The sequence below is a fragment of the Siphateles boraxobius genome, unplaced genomic scaffold (assembly GCF_051911475.1).
Source record: "Siphateles boraxobius isolate OS27281-9 unplaced genomic scaffold, OSU_SipBor_1 256, whole genome shotgun sequence".
Taxonomy (NCBI): domain Eukaryota; kingdom Metazoa; phylum Chordata; class Actinopteri; order Cypriniformes; family Leuciscidae; genus Siphateles; species Siphateles boraxobius.
Genome location: NW_027508872.1, coordinates 255,479 through 275,000, shown reverse-complemented (window position 1 = coordinate 275,000; position 19,522 = coordinate 255,479). Strand labels below are relative to the sequence as shown.

The 19,522-nt window shown below is 44.5% G+C and overlaps 1 protein-coding gene across 1 annotated transcript in view; it reads left to right on the top strand.

Annotated features, from left to right (window-relative positions):
* Positions 1 to 16,859, top strand: part of LOC143751415 (zinc-alpha-2-glycoprotein-like) — a 22,533-nt gene extending 5,674 nt beyond the window's left edge. Inside the window, exons 5-9 of the mRNA XM_077244000.1 lie at positions 3,982 to 4,107; positions 4,432 to 4,508; positions 4,947 to 5,064; positions 14,624 to 15,792; positions 16,461 to 16,859. Coding sequence (XP_077100115.1) covers positions 3,982 to 4,107; positions 4,432 to 4,508; positions 4,947 to 4,961 — 218 coding nt within the window. The 3' untranslated portion in view covers positions 4,962 to 5,064; positions 14,624 to 15,792; positions 16,461 to 16,859. The remainder of the gene's footprint in view (positions 1 to 3,981; positions 4,108 to 4,431; positions 4,509 to 4,946; positions 5,065 to 14,623; positions 15,793 to 16,460) is intronic.
* Positions 16,860 to 19,522: the final 2,663 nt, after the last annotated feature.

Here is a 19,522-nt window from a genome sequence, read left to right as displayed (position 1 = left end):
GCCACATAAAATCACAGAACGGGTCAGCGCATACTGAGGCTCACAGTGTGCAGAAGTCTTCAACTTTCTGTAGAGTCAACAGCTACAGACCTCCAAACCTTGTGTGGCCTTCAGATTAGCTCAAGAACAGTGTGCAGAGCTTCATGGAATGGGTTTCCATGGGCGAGCAGCTGCATCCAACCCTTACATCACCAAGTGCAATGTAAAGCATGGGATGCAGTGGTGTAAAGCGTGGGATGCATGCATGGGTGTAAAGCGTGGGATGCATGCATGGGTGTAAAGCGTGGGATGCAGTGGTGTAAAGCGTGGGATGCATGCAGTGGTGTAAAGCATGGGATGCATGCAGTGGTGTAAAGCGTGGGATGCATGCAGTGGTGTAAAGCGTGGGATGCATGCAGTGGTGTAAAGCGTGGGATGCATGCAGTGGTGTAAAGCGTGGGATGCATGCGGTGGTGTAAAGCGTGGGATGCGGTGGTGTAAAGCGTGGGATGCAGTGGTGTAAAGCGTGGGATGCAGAGCGTGGGATGCAGTGGTGTAAAGCGTGGGATGCAGAGCGTGGGATGCAGTGGTGTAAAGCGTGGGATGCAGTGGTGTAAAGCGTAGGATGCAGTGGTGTAAAGCATGGGATGCAGAGTGTGGGATGCAGTGGTGTAAAGCGTGGGATGCAGAGTGTGGGATGCAGTGGTGTAAAGCGTGGGATGCAGAGTGTGGGATGCAGTGGTGTAAAGCGTGGGATGCAGTAGTGTAAAGCGTGGGATGCAGTGGTGTAAAGCGTGGGATGCAAAGTGTGGGATGCAGTGGTGTAAAGCGTGGGATGCAGTGGTGTAAAGCGTGGGATGCAAAGTGTGGGATGCAGTGGTGTAAAGCGTGGGATGCAGTGGTGTAAAGCGTGGGATGCAGTGGTGTAAAGCGTGGGATGCAAAGTGTGGGATGCAGAGTGTGGGATGCAGTGGTGTAAAGCGTGGGATGCAGTAGTGTAAAGCGTGGGATGCAGAGCGTGGGATGCAGTGGTGTAAAGCGTGGGATGCAGTGGTGTAAAGTGTGGGATGCAGTGGTGTAAAGCGCGGGATGCAGAGTGTGGGATGCAGTGGTGTAAAGCGTGGGATGCAGTGGTGTAAAGCGTGGGATGCAGTGGTGTAAAGCGTGGGATGCAGTGGTGTAAAGCGTGGGATGCAGTGGTGTAAAGCGTGGGATGCAGTGGTGTAAAGCGTGGGATGCAGTGGTGTAAAGCGTGGGATGCAGTGGTGTAAAGCGTGGAATGCAGTGGTGTAAACCGTGGGATGCAGTGGTGTAAACCGTGGGATGCGGTGGGATGCGGTGGTGTAAAGCGTGGGATGCAGTGGTGTAAAGCGTGGGATGCAGTGGTGTAAACCGTGGGATGCAGTGGTGTAAAGCGTGGGATGCAGTGGTGTAAAGCGTGGGATGCAGTGGTGTAAAGCGTGGGATGCAGTGGTGTAAAGCGTGGGATGCAGTGGTGTAAAGCGTGGGATGCAGTGGTGTAAAGCGTGGGATGCAGTGGTGTAAAGCGTGGGATGCATTGGTGTAAAGCGTGGGATGCATTGGTGTAAAGCGTGGGATGCAGTGGTGTAAAGCGTGGGATGCAGTGGTGTAAAGCGTGGAATGCAGTGGTGTAAACCGTGGGATGGATGCAGTGGTGTAAAGCGTGGGATGCGGTGGTGTAAAGCGTGGGATGCGGTGGTGTAAAGCGTGGGATGCGGTGGTGTAAAGCGTGGGATGCAGTGGTGTAAAGCGTGGGATGCAGTGGTGTAAAGCGTGGGATGCAGTGGTGTAAAGCGTGGGATGCAGTGGTGTAAAGCGTGGGATGCAGTGGTGTAAAGCGTGGGATGCATGCAGTGGTGTAAAGCATGGGATGCAGTGGTGTAAAGCGTGGGATGCACTGGTGTAAAGCGTGGGATGCACTGGTGTAAAGCGTGGGATGCACTGGTATAAAGCGCGCCACTGGACTCTAGAGCAGTGGAGACATGTTCTCTGGAGTGACGAATCACGCTTCTCTGTCTGGAAATCCGATGGACGAATCTGTGTTTGGCGATTGCCAGGAGAACGGTACTCGCCTGACTGCATTGTGCCAAGTGTAAAATTTGGTGGAGGGGGGATTATGGTGTGGGGTTGTTTTTCAGGGTTTGGGCTTGGCCCCTTAGTTCCAGTGAAAGGAACTTAATGCTTCAGCATAGGGCTGAAACGATTAGTCGACATTGTCGACAAATATCTTTGTTGTCGAGTAGTTGTTTGATCGCACGTGACCTAATGTAAGGGCGTGCAATATCGTGATTTGACCGCTTCGGCGCTGTAGCGCTAGAGTGTAATGCAGCCCTTACAAATGCTATTGGTAAAAGGAAAAACCGCGCAAATTATGACGGAGTGCAAACGAATCCGAACTAGCAAGGTTTGGGAAAGTTTCACAAAACTTCAAAACAAGAATGCTGTCGTGTGCAATACATGCAAGGCGGAACTTGCTTTTCACGGGAGCACAACATGCACGTTGGAGCACTTAAGAGGAAACATCCCGGCAAAAGAGGAGCCGGTGAGAATTGAGTGTTCTCCAGCTGGAGCTAACTAACTAGCGGTAAATCTCTTTATTAGAGAATGCAATACTACTAATATTAGTAATAATATTATCAATAATAATATAATTACAGTAATGTGATGATTTATTTTGCATAAAATAAAGCTTGATCGAGCTTAGGAGTCAGGGCTGTTTTTAATATTGTAATACTATTAGGTATTATAGTCTTATCACTTGCCTGTATTTTGTTCCATAATCATGACTTGCAAAAGGAGATGTTAGGAAGAATATCATGGCAGTTACTTTTTCATACTGAAAATTAAAAGGTGAATGAGAACGTCTCTGTCAACTCAATTGTCATGTAAAAAAAAGATTGTAATTTTATACTTATAATAATGGTTTGCAGATTAATATTTTACCATTCTTTGTGTCGTGAAGTAAATGTCCCTTTTTCTGTTTCAGTTCTAAGAAAAGCAGTAGGCCTATAAACAATGCTTAGAGAGCATTTGTGTGTGATTTGAGTTGGACCGAAATCTGAAAACTTAAAGAGAATGACCTGTTTAGTTGGCTCAAAGTTCATTAAAACAACTATTTCAAAAGCTGAACTGATTTTCTTTTTTTATATTATAGTAAGAATATGTATAACTCAATGTTTAACTAATTGAAAAAGCTGAATAATCGTTCCAAACTTACTGATTAGTCGGTGAAATAATCGACGATTAGTCAATTAATCGTTCTAATAATCGTTAGATTAATCGATTATCAAAATTTCATGCTCCCAACTTTGTGGAAACAATTTGGGGAAGTTCCCGTTCCAACACGACTGCGCACCAGTGCACAAATCAAGGTCCATAAAGACAAGAATGAGCAAGTTAGGTGTGGAGGAACTTGAGTCCTGACCTCTACCTGATAGAGCACCTAGAATGAATTAGAGCGAGATTTTGAGCCAGGCCTTCTCATCCAACATCAGTGCCTGACCTCACTAATGTGCTTCTAGAAGAATGGTCAAAAATTCCCATAAACACACTCCTAAACCTTGTGGAAAGCCTTCCCAGAAGAGTTGAAGCTGTTATAGCAGCAAAGGGTGGGTCAACTCCATATAAAACCCAACGGATAAGAATGGAATGTCATTAAAGTTCATGTGCATGTAAAGGCAGACGTTTCAAAAATTTTGGCAATATTTTGTATTTATAGCAGGAGAACATTATAATACTGTTTCTGGCCATAAACAATTACATTTAAAGTGCCTGAACTCATTTCAACAGTTCATAATGTTGAATTGAATATATATATATATATATATATATATATATATATATATATATATATATATATATATATATATATATATATATATATATATACAGTATATATGTATATATACACACATACACACACATATATATATATATATATACACATATATTTTTTGATTTTGTTTTATTATTATTCTGCAGATGAAAAATGTTCTGACTGTGAAACTGAATCTCCATGTCGTATTAGAGGAGCAGCTTTAGCTTTAGCTTTAGCTCTCGCTGGGATTGTGATTGTTTACTGCAACTACAAAAGGAAAAGGTCAAATGGTGAGTTTTAAATATGCAACACTGTTGCTTTAAATGCCTTGTTATTGTAAATATCCTTGTTTTAAATTGTTTTTTAAGTGTATGAACATGGGATGAACAGTTTTGACCAGATATGTGACAGTAATAAAAATGTGTGATAAAAATAGCTTTTTGATCATAAGATTAGATTTTTTTTAACGTTTACTCTGCATGTAAATGTTAAAAAAGATGGAAAATACATTATATGAGACATTATGTATTATTAACATGCAAATCTATATTTCTGAAAACAGGATATATGAGTGTGCTCAAGTTTTTTTTTAAAGTCTGATTTGTCTTTTCTAGGTCAGACAGCAATGACAGAGGAGAACATGATGATGATGACAGAAAACCTGAATAATAATCCTCCTGTCCACACACAGGTATTTACATCACATTTACATTACTGTCTGTCTTTGTGCAGAGAATCATAATTCAGGCCAAAGCATCACATACAGACAGCAGTGCAGTGTTTGGTGAAGTGTTGATTCAGTCTGGACTGGGATGTGAACAGGTTTACAGCAGTGAACCTGGTTTACTCAGCAAACAGGAGGACTCGAAATCATTAAAAAAGACAAAACAACTAAAAATCTAAATGTAAATTGATATTTTAATTGATTCCCTCAATAACTGATACATATTTGATAACTGATACACACCTCAACAACTGATGCACCCCACAAACAAATTCAAGCCAAATTACTAATCAACCACTGAATGGAATAACAAAATATGCATAATTTTAAAGCTTAGAAACTCCGCTTTTTAAAGCATCTAACCAGATTAATAAACTCTTAAAGGTACAATTTGATCATTTCTAGGTTCTCGCCGCCTGAGGTCGCATTTTCAAAACAAAGTGAAGGTGGATGACACAATGAAGAGTGGGACGATGGGAGATGTCTTTCACCGTCCACAGAGTTCACGGATCATATTCACTAGGTAAATAATTAGATTTTGTATTACCTGTACGTTTGATCACACTGCTATGTCATCATAATCAGCAAGGAACGTAAAATGTAATGCTTTATTATCCTGTTACTGATATGTGACTATTTGTCAAATGATTTGTTGGGTTAATGCTGCGCAGTTTTACACGTTTAAAACAATTGTACTAAAAGAAAAGTACATTTGAGCAAACCCACAGTATTTGCAAGTAATGGCTAAATATTTTTGTGCAACACATACTGTATTTATTTTCACTACCATAGACTTGGTCACCAGACTGGATAAAAATCATTACTGAAGTACAAAAAAAAATGCAATATAACTGTATGTGTACAATAAATAATATATATTTGCTTACCTGTCTATTAAAACACATGCGAGAGCCGAGTCTCTGTCAAGTCTATGTTTTTCCGAAGCTCTCTCCATCTCAAAAACACCACGCCGATATTGATCCTTTATTTCTCTGTTTTTCCCAAAGCCTGCTTGCCTCAGTTGATCTATAACCAATCAATAAACAATATTCGTGAACCATGATGACTGAACGACACAACAGCGGCGAGGGAGATACTGTATCTTAGGCCCTGTCCCAAATGGTACACTCCGGACTTGTGGACTTCCTCAGAGTCCACACTTCGGTGACGTTATGTAGTGCAGACCTATAGGGCCCTAAGCGCGAGTCCGCGAGGGCGCATTGAGAGGTATTTTTGGGACAGACTCGATCGTCACGCCGGAAACAGGAAGAAGGTCTCAGCTCAGACGTCGAAGCTGAATAAACTTAAAGGTCATCTCATCAGTCCCTTTATTAGAAAAATATCACAAATATCATTAAAAAAAATTACAGTCTTTAGCATCGAGAACAGGATTTATTTTATTTTCCCAAATCTTATGTCCGTGTGAACTACACAGCCTGCTTTTACAGTTCTATAATTGTATATGCCACCTGGGCATTAGAAAAGATGTCATGGTTATGTAAATGATCAATACAGTTGTACATAATAATACATAATGTTCAATTTTAACACAAAATTAAAATGTAAATAAGTTTAATAAAAATGTATTGGTTTCAATATTCATACTACGTTTATATGACTCAGTAAAGCCATGACATTCGGTTCTATTTATGTAATGAATCATAATGCGATCGTATTATTTAACACGCTATTATTATGTTTGAGATATCAACCACTGGTCGATAATGTTTGTATAAACTGTAAGTAACAACTGGTAAAATGTACGCCTATCATAAAGCCATGTTAACAGTCCGTGAGCGAAATCTCCTCCCATCCGTTTTCTGATTGGCATTTCGCAAGGATTCCTGGGTAAAGTGCGTGGAGCCTGCATCTATGCGGGCTTCGCGGACGACAGCTTCAAGGTTGCAAAGGGGGCGCTGCTGAGCACACTTCAGAGCGTTAAAATGCTAAATGGGACGGACACGTAGACTCGGCGAGAACGCGCAATTTAAGTCCACGAGACCGAAAGTCCGCATGAAGTGCGCCATTTGGGACAGGGCCTTAAAAATATATACATAGACGCCGTATTGCGCAGATATTACGTCATTGATATGCGACTGACAAGGGACGAGCCATTATTTAAAACTGGAAAATGTCTCTGGATTTACAAATCCTTGGGAACATTTGGGATAATGTAAGTACACAACTGCATGAAATATATCACACTGTGCAAATGGTTTTTGAATATTTTATTACAAAAATCTTACATATTTTATGAGGTACCTTTTAATGTGTGTTGAGTCGTTCCTCTTAACCGGAGTGTAAAGCCCGGGCGCCACCTTGCTACGAAAAAAATAATAATCATATTTTTCAAAACTACTGCCTTGATCAACACAAAATAGTAGTCATTTGAAAGCTTAGAGTCTGAACTCAATTTGATTCAATGTGATAAACTCCTAAGTAGTGCTGAGTAATAATATTTGCTGATAAATAAGAAAAAAAGGTTTCATCATTTATGAAATACTCTTTAGCCTAGGCTACTATGTACTGTAATGTGTGAAAAACATCATACAGCTCAGATAGTCGTGTGTCATATGTCTTTGGAAAGGTCTCAGAGTAGAATACAACCAGCATCATTGTTTTGGGCTTTGACTAAACTTGAGCGAGATTTTGAAGATCCATAATATACGGATGAGGCATTTGCAGCAAACTTCATGAAACATGCTCCGATCGTGGAAAATGGCACATCATTATTTACAGTGGATGCTCCATATTCAAAAGTCCAAAATCAACATAATCCATTGTGGCGATCACAAGATATTCCTCATGGAAGAACAATTTTAGGGAAAGGTTTCCTTTGTTCCAAATGCGGAAGCTTTTGATTTACTATTCTATCAACAAAAAACAAAACAAAAAAAATCCAGATGCAGCTCACATGTAGGAGACCTTCACCAAAACAGAATTTCCTTCCTGAGATATTTTTGGTCAAATTAGAAAGATATGTAAAGTTTCCTTTGAGCAAATTTTTTAGTCTTTTATCAGCAGTTCCCTTTCAGTCGATAACGTCGGACGTAGTCGACGCCGACTGAAATGAAATGGGATCACGCTAGGGAGCCTATCGTCTTCGAGTATTATTGAACGAGCCAATACACATTGGCGTGCGAGATTTGCATCTCACACTCCGCCCCGCAGCGCGGGTATAAATACGGAAGTGGATGCACGCACCATTTGCCTTTCGCTTCGGAGCCGAGCTTCATGTCTGGATCTGAAGAGTGTTGTTGTACAACGAGCGAGTGTGTCGGCGCTTCTTTGGGAAGTCTCTCCTGGTGTCGGTGGTTACAGCGCGAGTGCAGCGGTGATCGCGAGCTTCAAGCTCTCAACTGCTTTTTTCACAGCAACCAAATTCCTGTTTGTGTTTGTTTGTCTGACGGTCGGTTGAGGGCGAGAAAGTGAGTGCTTCACTGGCACAGGGTGCACCATTCCTGTGTCAGTGTTGCCGCGGTCATTCCCCTGTGTGCTCCGGCACTGGTGAGAGGTTTTCACTTCCTAAAAGAGCAACACGGGTGCGTTGGCGTCTTTTTCAAGATGTCATTCCGCCCGTGCGTTTCTGGGTGCGGTCGTTCCCTGTCTCTCTCTGATGGTCACAATTGTTGTATCACGTGTTTGGGCTTACAGCACGCTGAGGCAGCTTTTGTGGACAGCTCATGTTTTCACTGTGGGAACATGACTGTCGCAGTGTTGAGGGCGAGACTCGCCTTCGTCCGCGGAGAGCGAGTCCCCATTGCCATGCCCCACCCCCGGGTTGGATGTCCCGCCCGGTAACCATTCCCTGTGGGCTCCTCACCCCTCCCTTCCACTGCTACCATTGGAGCCTCCGGTGTTATCTGCTGGTCCATCTGTAATGGGTGGGCCAGCGGTTTCACTCGGGGCTCCCCTGGGGGACAGGATGTCGATTGCAGCATCGGAGGGTGAGCTGATGTCTGGAGATGACGACTCGGCTGCGTTGTCTCCCTCCGGGAGTTCAATGTTGCCCGAGCCGGATCCAGAATTATCAGCTATGCTGAAACGGGCCGCCGAGGCTGTCGGGCTCGAGTGGAACCCTCCACCGTGTCCTGTTCAGTCTCGGTTGGATGATTGGTATCTCGGGGCGGGCCGTGCTGGTTCTCAGCCCGCCGCCCCAGTGCCCTTCTTTCCCGAAGTGCATGAAGAGCTTACTTGGTCGTGGACGGCACCTTTTACTGCTGAAAACGACTTAAGTAGTTCTTCCTCCCTCACTACCCTTGTCGGAGGAGCGGTGAAGGGTTATGAGGCTATCCCTCCAGTGGAGCGGTCGGTTGCGACTCATTTATGTCCAACGACCGCTGCATCCTGGGTGGGGGATCCTTGTTTCCCCTCGCGGGTCTGTGAGTTCGCGTCAGGATTGGCGGTCAGAGCTTACAGCGCTTGCGGGCAAGCCGCTTCCTCTTTGCATGCCTTGGCGTTGTTGCAGGTCTACCAGGCCAAGACACTCATGGACATGCACGAGGGTAGTTTGGACCGGGCGCTCATGAGTGAGCTCCGCACCGCCACTGACCTCGCCCTCCGGGGTACGAGTGTCGCGGCGTGTGCGGTCGGTCTAGCGATGTCCACTTTGGTGGTCCAGGAACGCCATCGTTGGCTCAGCCTGGTTGAGATGGCGGATGCGGACAAGGTTCGGTTCCTGGACTCCCCAATTTCCCAGGTTGGGTTGTTCGGCGACGTGGCGGAGAGCTGCGCCCAACAGTTCTCTGCCACCCAGGTTCGGACGGAGGCTCCCCGACACACCCTATCCCGGCGGCCCGCTGTTGCCATCCTGCCGCCGGGGATAGTCCCTCCGCCCGTTCGTCGCCGAGGGCGCCCCCCTGCCGCTGCCTCCGGTTCCGCGGGGTCTCCGCAACAGCCTTCACCCAGGCTCCAGCGTAGAACCAGCAGCAGGCAGGCCGCCCAGTCTGTCTCAGTCACTGCCCAGCCAGGGGGCGAGTGTCAGAAACGTTCCTGAGACAGGCCACCCAGGGATGGGGGGACTAACTCTTCAGATGGTTACCGTTCCACCATTGGTTCTCCGGAGTCCAGTGGTACCCAAATTGTCAGAAGAGCGAATTTCTCCGTCCCTGGGTCCCAGGAGGGCGAGGCTGGCGGCTTGCGACCCTGTAGAACAGCCTTGCTCCCCCCAGCCCCCTCTTGTTCGCCAGCCCGCAACACGAGGCGGTCGAGGACCCGGTCATCCGCCTTCTCTCCCGTCCTCTGTTGCCCCGTGGAGACAGGTAAGTGCAGCACGGCTCACTCAGACCCCGCTTCGGGCCGCCCACGGGCCTTCCGAGCCGGGTCCCTGCCCTCCACCGCGCTGCCCCACCCCGGGTATGCCTGTGTTACCCTTGGTCCCCCTGGTCCGGTTCGTCGAGGCCTGGAAAGTGCTCTCCAACCCGTCCGGCTGGCTCCTCCGTACCATCAGGCTCGGCTACACGATTCAGTTCCGCCGGAGTCCGCCCAAGTACAGTGGCGTTCGCCACACTTCAGTGTCGAGCGAATCTGCTCCTGTCATGCGCGCGGAGATCGCGGTCCTGCTGGCGAAGGACGCGATAGAGCCGGTGTCGGTAGCCGATATGAAGGCCGGCTTTTACAGCCCGTACTTCATTATACCCAAGAAAGGGGGTGGGTTACGACCAATCCTGGACCTGCGAGTCCTGAATCGGGCCCTTCACAAGCTCCCGTTCAGAATGCTGACGCAGAAACGCATCTTCCAATGTGTCCGTCCCCAGGATTGGTTTGCAGCGTACTTTCATGTCTCCATCCTGCCGCGACACAGGCCATTCCTGCGTTTCGCGTTCGAGGGTCAGGCGTATCAGTACAAAGTCTTACCCTTCGGGCTGGCCCTGTCACCCCGTGTCTTTACGAAAGTTACGGAGGCAGCCCTCGCTCCCATGAGAGAGCAGGGCATTCGCATTCTCAACTATCTCGACGACTGGCTGATACTAGCTCAGTCTCGGGAGCTGTTATGCGAACACAGGGATTTGCTGCTCCAGCACATCAGCCAGCTGGGTCTTCAGGTCAACTGGGAGAAGAGCAAACTCGCCCCTGTGCAGAGGATCTCTTTTCTCGGTTTGGAGCTGGACTCGGTCCAACACACGGCGCGCCTCACAGAGAATCGCGCCCGGTCGGTGCTGAACTGCCTGAATTTTATCAAGAGCAGAACAGTGTTTTTTCTGAAACAGTTTCAGAGGCTCCTGGGGCATATGGCAGCCACAGCCGCAGTTACACCGCTCGGCCTGCTTCATATGAGACCACTCCAGCACTGGCTTCGCGACCGAGTCCCGAGGTGGGCGTGGCGGAGAGGCACGCTCCCTGTGAGAATCACCGCGGCCTGCCTCCAAACCTTCAGCCCGTGGTCGGACCTTTCGTTTCTCCGGGCCGGTGTGTCCCTAGAACAAGTGTCCAGGCATGCTGTGGTCTTCACAGACGCCTCCAACACCGGCTGGGGGGCCACGTACAACGGGCATGCAGTAGCTGGCACCTGGACGGGGTCCCGCCTGCATTGGCACATCAACTGCCTCGAGTTGTTAGCAGTGCTCCTTGCTTTGAGACGCCTCAGGACGACGCTGCTCGGCAAACACGTACCGGTCCGGACGGACAACACTGCGACCGTTGCGTACATCAACCGCCAAGGTGGTCTACGTTCCCGCCGCATGTCACAACTCGCCCGCCACCTCCTCCTATGGGGTCAGAAGCATCTGAGGTCGCTTCGTGCGGTTCACATCCCTGGCCTGCTCAATCGTGCCGCCGACGAGCTCTCACGACAGACTGTGGCCTCGGGAGAATGGCGGCTCCATCCCCAGGCGGTCCAGCTGATATGGGACCACTTCGGGGCCGCACAGATAGATCTGTTTGCCTCTCCGGACTCGTCCCATTGCCAGTTGTTTTATTCCCTCGAGACGGATGCACTGGCTCACAGCTGGCCCCGGGGCCTCCGCAAGTATGCGTTTCCCCCAGTGAGCCTTATTGCACAACTACTGTGCAAAGTCAGGGAGGAAGAGGAGCAGGTTTTGCTAGTTGCCCCTTATTGGCCCAACCGAACCTGGTTCCCTGAACTTTTTCTCCTCTCGACAGCTCCTCCCTGGCCTATTCCTCTGAGAGAGGACCTACTCTCTCAGGGACGGGGCACCATATGGCACCCGCGTCCAGACTATTGGAGACTCCATGTGTGGTCCCTGGACGGGACGCGGAAGTTCTAGGTAGTCTACCACAGGCAGTCGTAGATACCATCACGTCAGCGAGAGCCCCCTCTACGAGGCTTGCTTACTCCCTGAAGTGGAAACTGTTCGTTGAGTGGTGTGCTTCTCAAGGAGAAGACCCCCGAAGGTGTTCGATCATTTCCGTGCTTTCTTTCCTGCAAGAGGCTTTGGAGCGTCGGCTGTCCCCCTCCACCCTCAAAGTGTATGTCGCCGCTATTGCCGCACATCACGATGCAGTAGACGGGAAATCCCTGGGGAAGCATGACTTGATCGTCAGGTTCCTGAGGGGAGCGAGGAGGTTGAATCCGCCTCGCCTCCCCTCTATACCCTCTTGGGACTTATCTCTGGTGCTAACCGCACTGCAGAGACCGCCCTTCGAGCCTTTGCAGGTAGCAGAGTTAAAAATTCTGTCCCAAAAGACAGTTCTCCTACTTGCTTTGGCCTCCATCAAGAGGGTAGGGGACCTGCACGCATTTTCGGTCAGCGAATCGTGCCTGGAATTCGGGCCGGCTAACTCTCACGTTATCCTGAGACCCCGGCCTGGATATGTGCCCAAGGTTCCTACCACCCCCTTTCGGGACCAGGTGGTGAACCTGCAAGCGCTGCCCCCGGAGGAGGCAGACCCAGCCCTGGCTTTTCTCTGCCCCGTTCGCGCCCTGCGCTTGTACGTGGACAGAACGCAAAGCTTTAGGACCTCAGAGCAGCTCTTCGTCTGTTATGGAGATCAGCGGAAGGGAAAGGCTGTCTCCAAGCAGAGGTTGGCCCACTGGATAGTGGATGCCATCATCTTGGCGTATGAGTCCCAAGGTGAACCCTGTCCCCCCGGACTGCGAGCTCACTCCACAAGGAGTGTTGCCGCTTCTTGGGCGTTGGCGCAGGGTGCCTCGCTGACAGATGTCTGTAGAGCTGCGGGCTGGGCGACACCTAATACGTTTGCTAGATTCTATAGCCTACGTGTCGAACCGGTTGCTTCCCGTGTGCTCTCTTCTCATAGAAGCCAGTAACACCGTGAGCCCCGGTTCAGTGTCGGCTTGCTGCGCCATTCCCCTCTTACGGACCGGATACGTGCGCCATTTCGCTCCGGTTGAATTCCCTTTGTCCGGAACCTGTTGAGCTCCTCCGTACCCCCCCCAACGTCGGACGTGGCGGAACGTCTGGTGTTAGGCCTACCACTCGTATGCAGTGTGGAACCCGTGTTAGGCTGGGTCCATATGTTGCGGTCCCTACGGCGACCCCATATGTGTATTCTTCCACGATACGGCTCCCCAAAGTGAGCCCGTGTCTTTCCCTTGGCAGAGTCCTGCCGTCACTGTAAATTGGTGTGTCTCCCCCCTCTCTAGGCTGGAGCCACCCCAGTGACATTCCATATGTTATACTGCCCGGCCCTCCGCCCAGTTCATATGTGTATTTCCCCCCCCCTTTCGGGTTGGTTGGGCTTCCGCAGCGTCCCTTCCTTCCAATGTTGGGCACGCTTTCCCAGTGTTACCAAGTCTAACTGAGTGGGTCTTGTGGAACAGCAGCGACTTCCTGGCCTAAGCCCTGTCCTTTTCCGCTAGAACGTCGGGAGGATCAGAAGGCTTTTGTCTAGGCACTGGAAGGTGGCAGCGTTAGTGGCGTGTTCAATGGTTGATCCCATTTCAGTCGGCGTCGACTACGTCCGACGTTATCGACTGAAAGGGAACGTCCTGGTTGCGTATGCAACCCACCGTTCCCTGAAGGAGGGAACGGAGGACGTAGTCCCCTTGCCACTACCGCTGGACCACCGCTGACTCCGAGTTACGCTCGGCTCCTCAGCGAAAAGCAAATGGTGCGTGCATCCACTTCCGTATTTATACCCGCGCTGCGGGGCGGAGTGTGAGATGCAAATCTCGCACGCCAATGTCTATTGGCTCGTTCAATAATACTCGAAGACGATAGGCTCCCTAGCGTGATCCCATTTCATTTCAGTCGGCGTAGACTACGTCCTCCGTTCCCTCCTTCAGGGAACGGTGGGTTGCATACGCAACCAGGACGTTTCTCAGCATTAGAATGATCAAATGTAATAAATTTTCCCCTAAAAATGTAAAAAGTTGTCTATCAAACGATACCTACCTTTTGACTCTCCTTGCTATATTTTTGGAATTATGAGTCTTTACTTGTGTGTATGTTACTGTATAAAAACTACTAAAAATGCCTTTAAGGCTTAAAGGGTTAATAACCAGTAATAACCAGGCTTCTCGTGGTCTTGGAAAACCAGGTTTATGATCAAGACATTTTAAAAGTGTTTTTTTTAGACCATGAAAAATCATTGAAATTAATAAAATCTTAAAGTCTTAGAAATCTGTTTGTAACTGATCTAAATCTTTCTTATGTCGAGGTCTAATATTTAATAAGGTTGAAATTGCTACAGTATTTGAAAAAATCCTCATAATCATGAATGACTAGAAAAGTCAATGGTAATATAAAGTATAAACCTGTACAGAACTAAACCTTATTGAAACTGGATTAATTATGGAATGTAAGTATTTATATTATTTGATCTGATCATTTTCTCTTAGTTTCTGTAAATAAAAAAAGTGCTTCAAATGTTGCCTTTGATAATTGTTAACAAAAGTTGAGAACTGCTGGTTTATGGACTCTGATTAGAAATGAAATGTTTTTATTTTCCTTCCTTCTGAAGTCCACAAGCTACGCCAATGCCATTTAAAAAGAATAATTAATCATGCCAGTCCCTGTTTATTATATTTATTTATGATCAGTTGAAATATGATGCTTCAAACTTTTCACATTTGACAGTTTCTTGAAACATTTTAAAGGATAAAGAACATTTAATATTTGTTATTTGTGTAACAATATTGTTCTCTGTTGTTGTTACAGGAAAATGAAAACATTGGGAAATGCATTGAAACATCAGAGGGTTTGACTGATCCAGGACGCACTGACTACTGCACTGAAGTTGAAGTATTTTGCACTGAAGTTGAAGTATTTTGCACTGAAGTCGAAGTATTTTGCACTGAAGTCAAAGTATTTTGCACTGAAGTTGAAGTATTTTGCACTGAAGTTGAAGTATTTTGCACTGAAGTTGAAGTATTTTGCACTGAAGTTGAAGTATTTTGCACTGAAGTTGAAGTATTTTGCACTGAAGTTGAAGTATTTTGCACTGAAGTTGAAGTATTTTGCACTGAAGTTGAAGTATTTTGCACTAAATTCATGAATGGACTGTTTTTACACAAAGCTAAAAAGTTTTATAAGCTAAAAAAAAATATATATATTTCTGTAGTTGTGAATGTGAGACTACAGCAAATATGACTTTTGCAGTCCCTTTTGCTCCAGTAGCAAAAATAATAATCCATGGTATCATTTCGGTGACTTTGCAAATTAGAAAAACAAAATATGTAGAGATTTGATTACAGCCGTCAGAAGAGAGAAAAATGTCAAATTTACTGTCACTCGCTCAGTTGTTGCATTATAAACACCCACGTTACCGTGTTTACTAGGTTTTATTTTATGTACAAACTGTCACAAAGACAAAACACAAATATAGTGTTTTTAATTTTTTTTCTTTATGTTTATAGTATTAAAAACATGGAAAAGTAGTTGACGACAACCGTTAATTTTTTTTTTTTTTTTTTTGCTGCTGCTGCTTATGTCCTGGTGATTTCAAAATGGTTACTCTTCAGGAAGTTAAACTAACAATGACTGAAAATGAACATTCTGTATTTAATATTAAAAATGTATTTGTTTTTGTTATATCTACTTTAATGAAACTTATCAGATCCGTTTCAGATGAGTTCATACAGTAATGAATCTCATGTGTTCTAGCTTGTACTTTTCTGTTTGCAACTTTATATTGTTTTGGTTGAAGAGTTTATTTCTCCTTAGAGACGGAGAAATGAAGCTTCTCTCTGATTGTTTTAGGAAAAGATTCAAAGCATCAAGATTGCCGAAAACTGTGCCATCTGGTCACATTTACACCCGAGAGCGCAGCTCCGTTGTTTTAGCCATTAAGCACAAATAAAAGCATGAGTGACAACGACAGTGACTACGTTTACATGCAGCCAATAACCCGTTCAAAACCGGGATATTAGCAATAACCCGGTTTTGAACGGCCATGTAAACAACGGCAAAACCCGAATATGCTCATATCCCGGATTTTAAAAACCGGGATATTATACCTGGGGTACCCCTTTTCTAACCCGAATTTTTGGTCGTGTAAACGCGCATCGGCATATCCCCATAGTGATGTGTGTTCTGCGCATGTTCTATTCGCAAGGAATCTTGGTCTTTTGAGTAGAGAAACTTCTCGGCGCATACAAAACCCCGCGTGCAGTATACCGGAAGTAAACATGGCGAGACGCAGCACAGCATACTTTTGGAGCGAGGTCAGTAACGTTACCAGCACCAAAGCGCAAACAAAGGCGATCGCTATCTGCCCCGAACTATTCATTATCCGCGTGCTGCTGTTGTTGTTGTCTTTGGATACAGGAAGAAGAATCGGAAATGACGCATATTGCGTCTTAAGGTTGTCCGTACGTCCAGACGCTAACCGCGCGTCGCGTTTACATCGGGATATTGCAATTCCATGTATACAGGAGTAACTCTCTCTGCTCACGCATGTAAACGGGTTATCCCTAATGTTTCAGAAACCCGAATAGTGACCTTAACCCGACCATAACCCGATATTTGGCTGCATGTAAACGTAGTCAGTGTTCAGTTTTCTGATATTTTACACAATAAAGTGTTGCAATAAATTAAATGTAGTAGTAGTAATAAGTAAATGGTGGTCTAATGTATGTTTTTTACACTGCTTAATTTTGCTTTAATGGGTTGATAAAGTGGTCAAATCAGTGTTCAAACTTTCCAGCGCCACAGGGAAGTCAAAGTACTTTTTATGCTTTTTTATACAGTCTTTGTAACGCTTCTTTGGACGACCGTGACTCCGGTGGTTTTCTGACAGCATTCTGTAAAGATGCAAGAACTGTGACTGTCCATATGTACAACTGAAGCTGGGACTTCATGGTCATGGCCTAAGAAAGGGTTATATATGTAAATATATAATGTGTGTCGAAATGGTATGTTAAGATTTGAAAATAAAATGTGTAAAACACAAAAAGGCTGATAAAAGTGTTATTTGTGAGGTTTGGTCTAGGAGATTGTATAAGAAAAAAATAGAGACCACTGCAAATTAATCAGTTTATCTGGCTTTACTGTTTATGTGTCTGAGTAAAATGTGCATCGACAAAAATTGCAAAAGCAATTGTCAGTTAGAACATTTTATGCATTAAATGACTTTAAAAAATGTTTTTTCAGACCTCAAATAATGCAAAGAAAACAAGTTCTGAGGAACAGTACTAATGTTTTCATGCTGGAAGAGTTCATGAATTACTGTATATTGTCAAAAGTTCAGAGAATACAGCATTTTTATACAGCTCAAATAAGCAGCATATGGAAATAAGCCTATAACGAATGCATGGCTTCGCTTCAGACGAAAAGCGACCACTTTTATGATGGTGGATAGATGCACTTTCATCATGGATCGATGCCTTTTTATGATGGTGTTGTGGCAAAAATTTCTATCAAACCATCATCACTGCATAAGAGACACTCTGAATCAGATTGTCTTTTAAAAGGTATTTATTCTTGCAAGAAGGCCCAGTCACCACACAGCAGGCAATTTTACATCTAAAAGACGTTTAATAGCCGTCAAAACACAGCCCAGACGTCTAGGCTAAAACAAGGCTGAATTTGGGCGGTCAGTGAAAATCTAATAGACGTCTAACCAGACCTCAAGAATAGACTAGTCATCAATTAGACGACTATTGAACGACTACTATATATATATACAGGTCCTTCTCAAAAAATTAGCATATTGTGATAAAGTTCATTATTTTCCATAATGTAATGATAAAAATTAAACTTTCATATATTTTAGATTCATTGCACACCAACTGAAATATTTCAGGTCTTTTATTGTTTTAATACTGATGATTTTGGCATACAGCTCATGAAAACCCAAAATTCCTGTCTCAAAAAATTAGCATATCATGAAAAGGGTCTCTTAACGAGCTATTAACCTAATCATCTGAATCAACTAATTAACTCTAAACACCTGCAAAAGTATGGAATTACTTTTGTGCCAATAATAATGAAAGTAACTTTTCAAGAAACTAATGAAAATATAAATTGAAACTGAAAAAAATATCTTTGAAACTGAAAAAGAATAAATCGCGGGCACATTTTTTTACTTCGTTCTTAATACACGGCATGTTTTGCTAACTATTTCTCATATTTCTTTCGCTAATCTGAACTTACAAATGCGCTTCCAGAGTTTTCAGTTACGCTTCTGAAGTTTTCTTTTACGCTCCCTGAGTTTTCGTTCGCAGTTCTGACACATATCTCTCGTGGGGGCGGGGCTAGTATCAGTGTGTTCTCATTGGCTACTGAGTTTTTGATTGACAGCTTACTGACCTGGAAGTGAAGACGTCAGTGTTGTGTTTACATGTTTGAATGTGAGCGTCTGTAAGCGCAGCTTTCTATTTCATTTTACTGATATTAAGTTTGTGTATTTATTTGCTGGTACACTATATTGTTGAGATGATTTCTTATAGAAGGAATAGTAGCCTACAGACGAATGATATCATTATCATTAGTCATCGTCACTATCAGGATACTGGATACTCGTGGTAAGTCTTTTTTTTATTTTTTATATATACAATACTAATACTATTTATAATGCAGTACTTGCTTTTTAAGGTGGTGAGGCATTTTAGAGCTCAGTGAGCCCATAACATTATACAGTGTTGTCTTGATTCAACGGTTAGCCCAATCATTACATGACTTGTTTATCTACATACGATTATGTCTTTGATTAGATCATAGTTGCTTCGATTAGATAATATTCCCCCCAGCCACCCCAAACAACATTGGGCTAGAGTACTGTTCAGTATCTGTACTGTGTAGCCTACAGTACAAAAAGTACTGTATCAGACAATGACCGATGCAATTGGACCAGAGCGCTGTCAATCACTGCCTGATTCAACCTTGGCAATGTAAAGCCTTTTTTTACCATGCCAATAAAGCTATTTAAACCTGAATTTCTCAATTTCTGATGAATTTGTGATTTTTTGCACAAATTTGCAGAGTTTTTGAACTCAGACCACGTCTCTGTTCATGATATGTAAACACACAATTATTTTGAAGTATCACCCTGGTCACAATATTTATTCTGATTACTTTTGTGTGATAAAGATGACTGATAAAGCTATTATATGTAGCTAGTATGAGTAACAAAATGCTTTTTCTGTGTCCATATTTGACTAATAATAATGCAAAAATGTTCACTTCAAATTAACATTTCTGAGAAAAATGTTTAATCTTTAATACTCTTTAATAATAAATATATGTCCAAATTCAAAACTTAATACATGCAAGTAATTATGACTGAAAACATCCAGCAACTAGGGAATACACAGCCATGGATATATGTTTATATATATAGGGCTATAACAGCCATCTACTGGTTACACAACAGTATTACAGATGATAAATGGTGCATGACTCAGATGTAAATATTTAGTACTGTAAAATCCCTTAAAACATTTATATAATTTGTTTGAAATAAATATTTTAAGTCTTCAACTTGTTACTGTATGTGGGAGTTCAAATCAGTTTGTATTGATTATAATATGTTTCCTTTCTCATTTTCCAGGGAGTTGAGCAACTTTTCCATAAACAAACTTCTGATGCTGACACAGAGGATGGAGTGATAGTACCAGA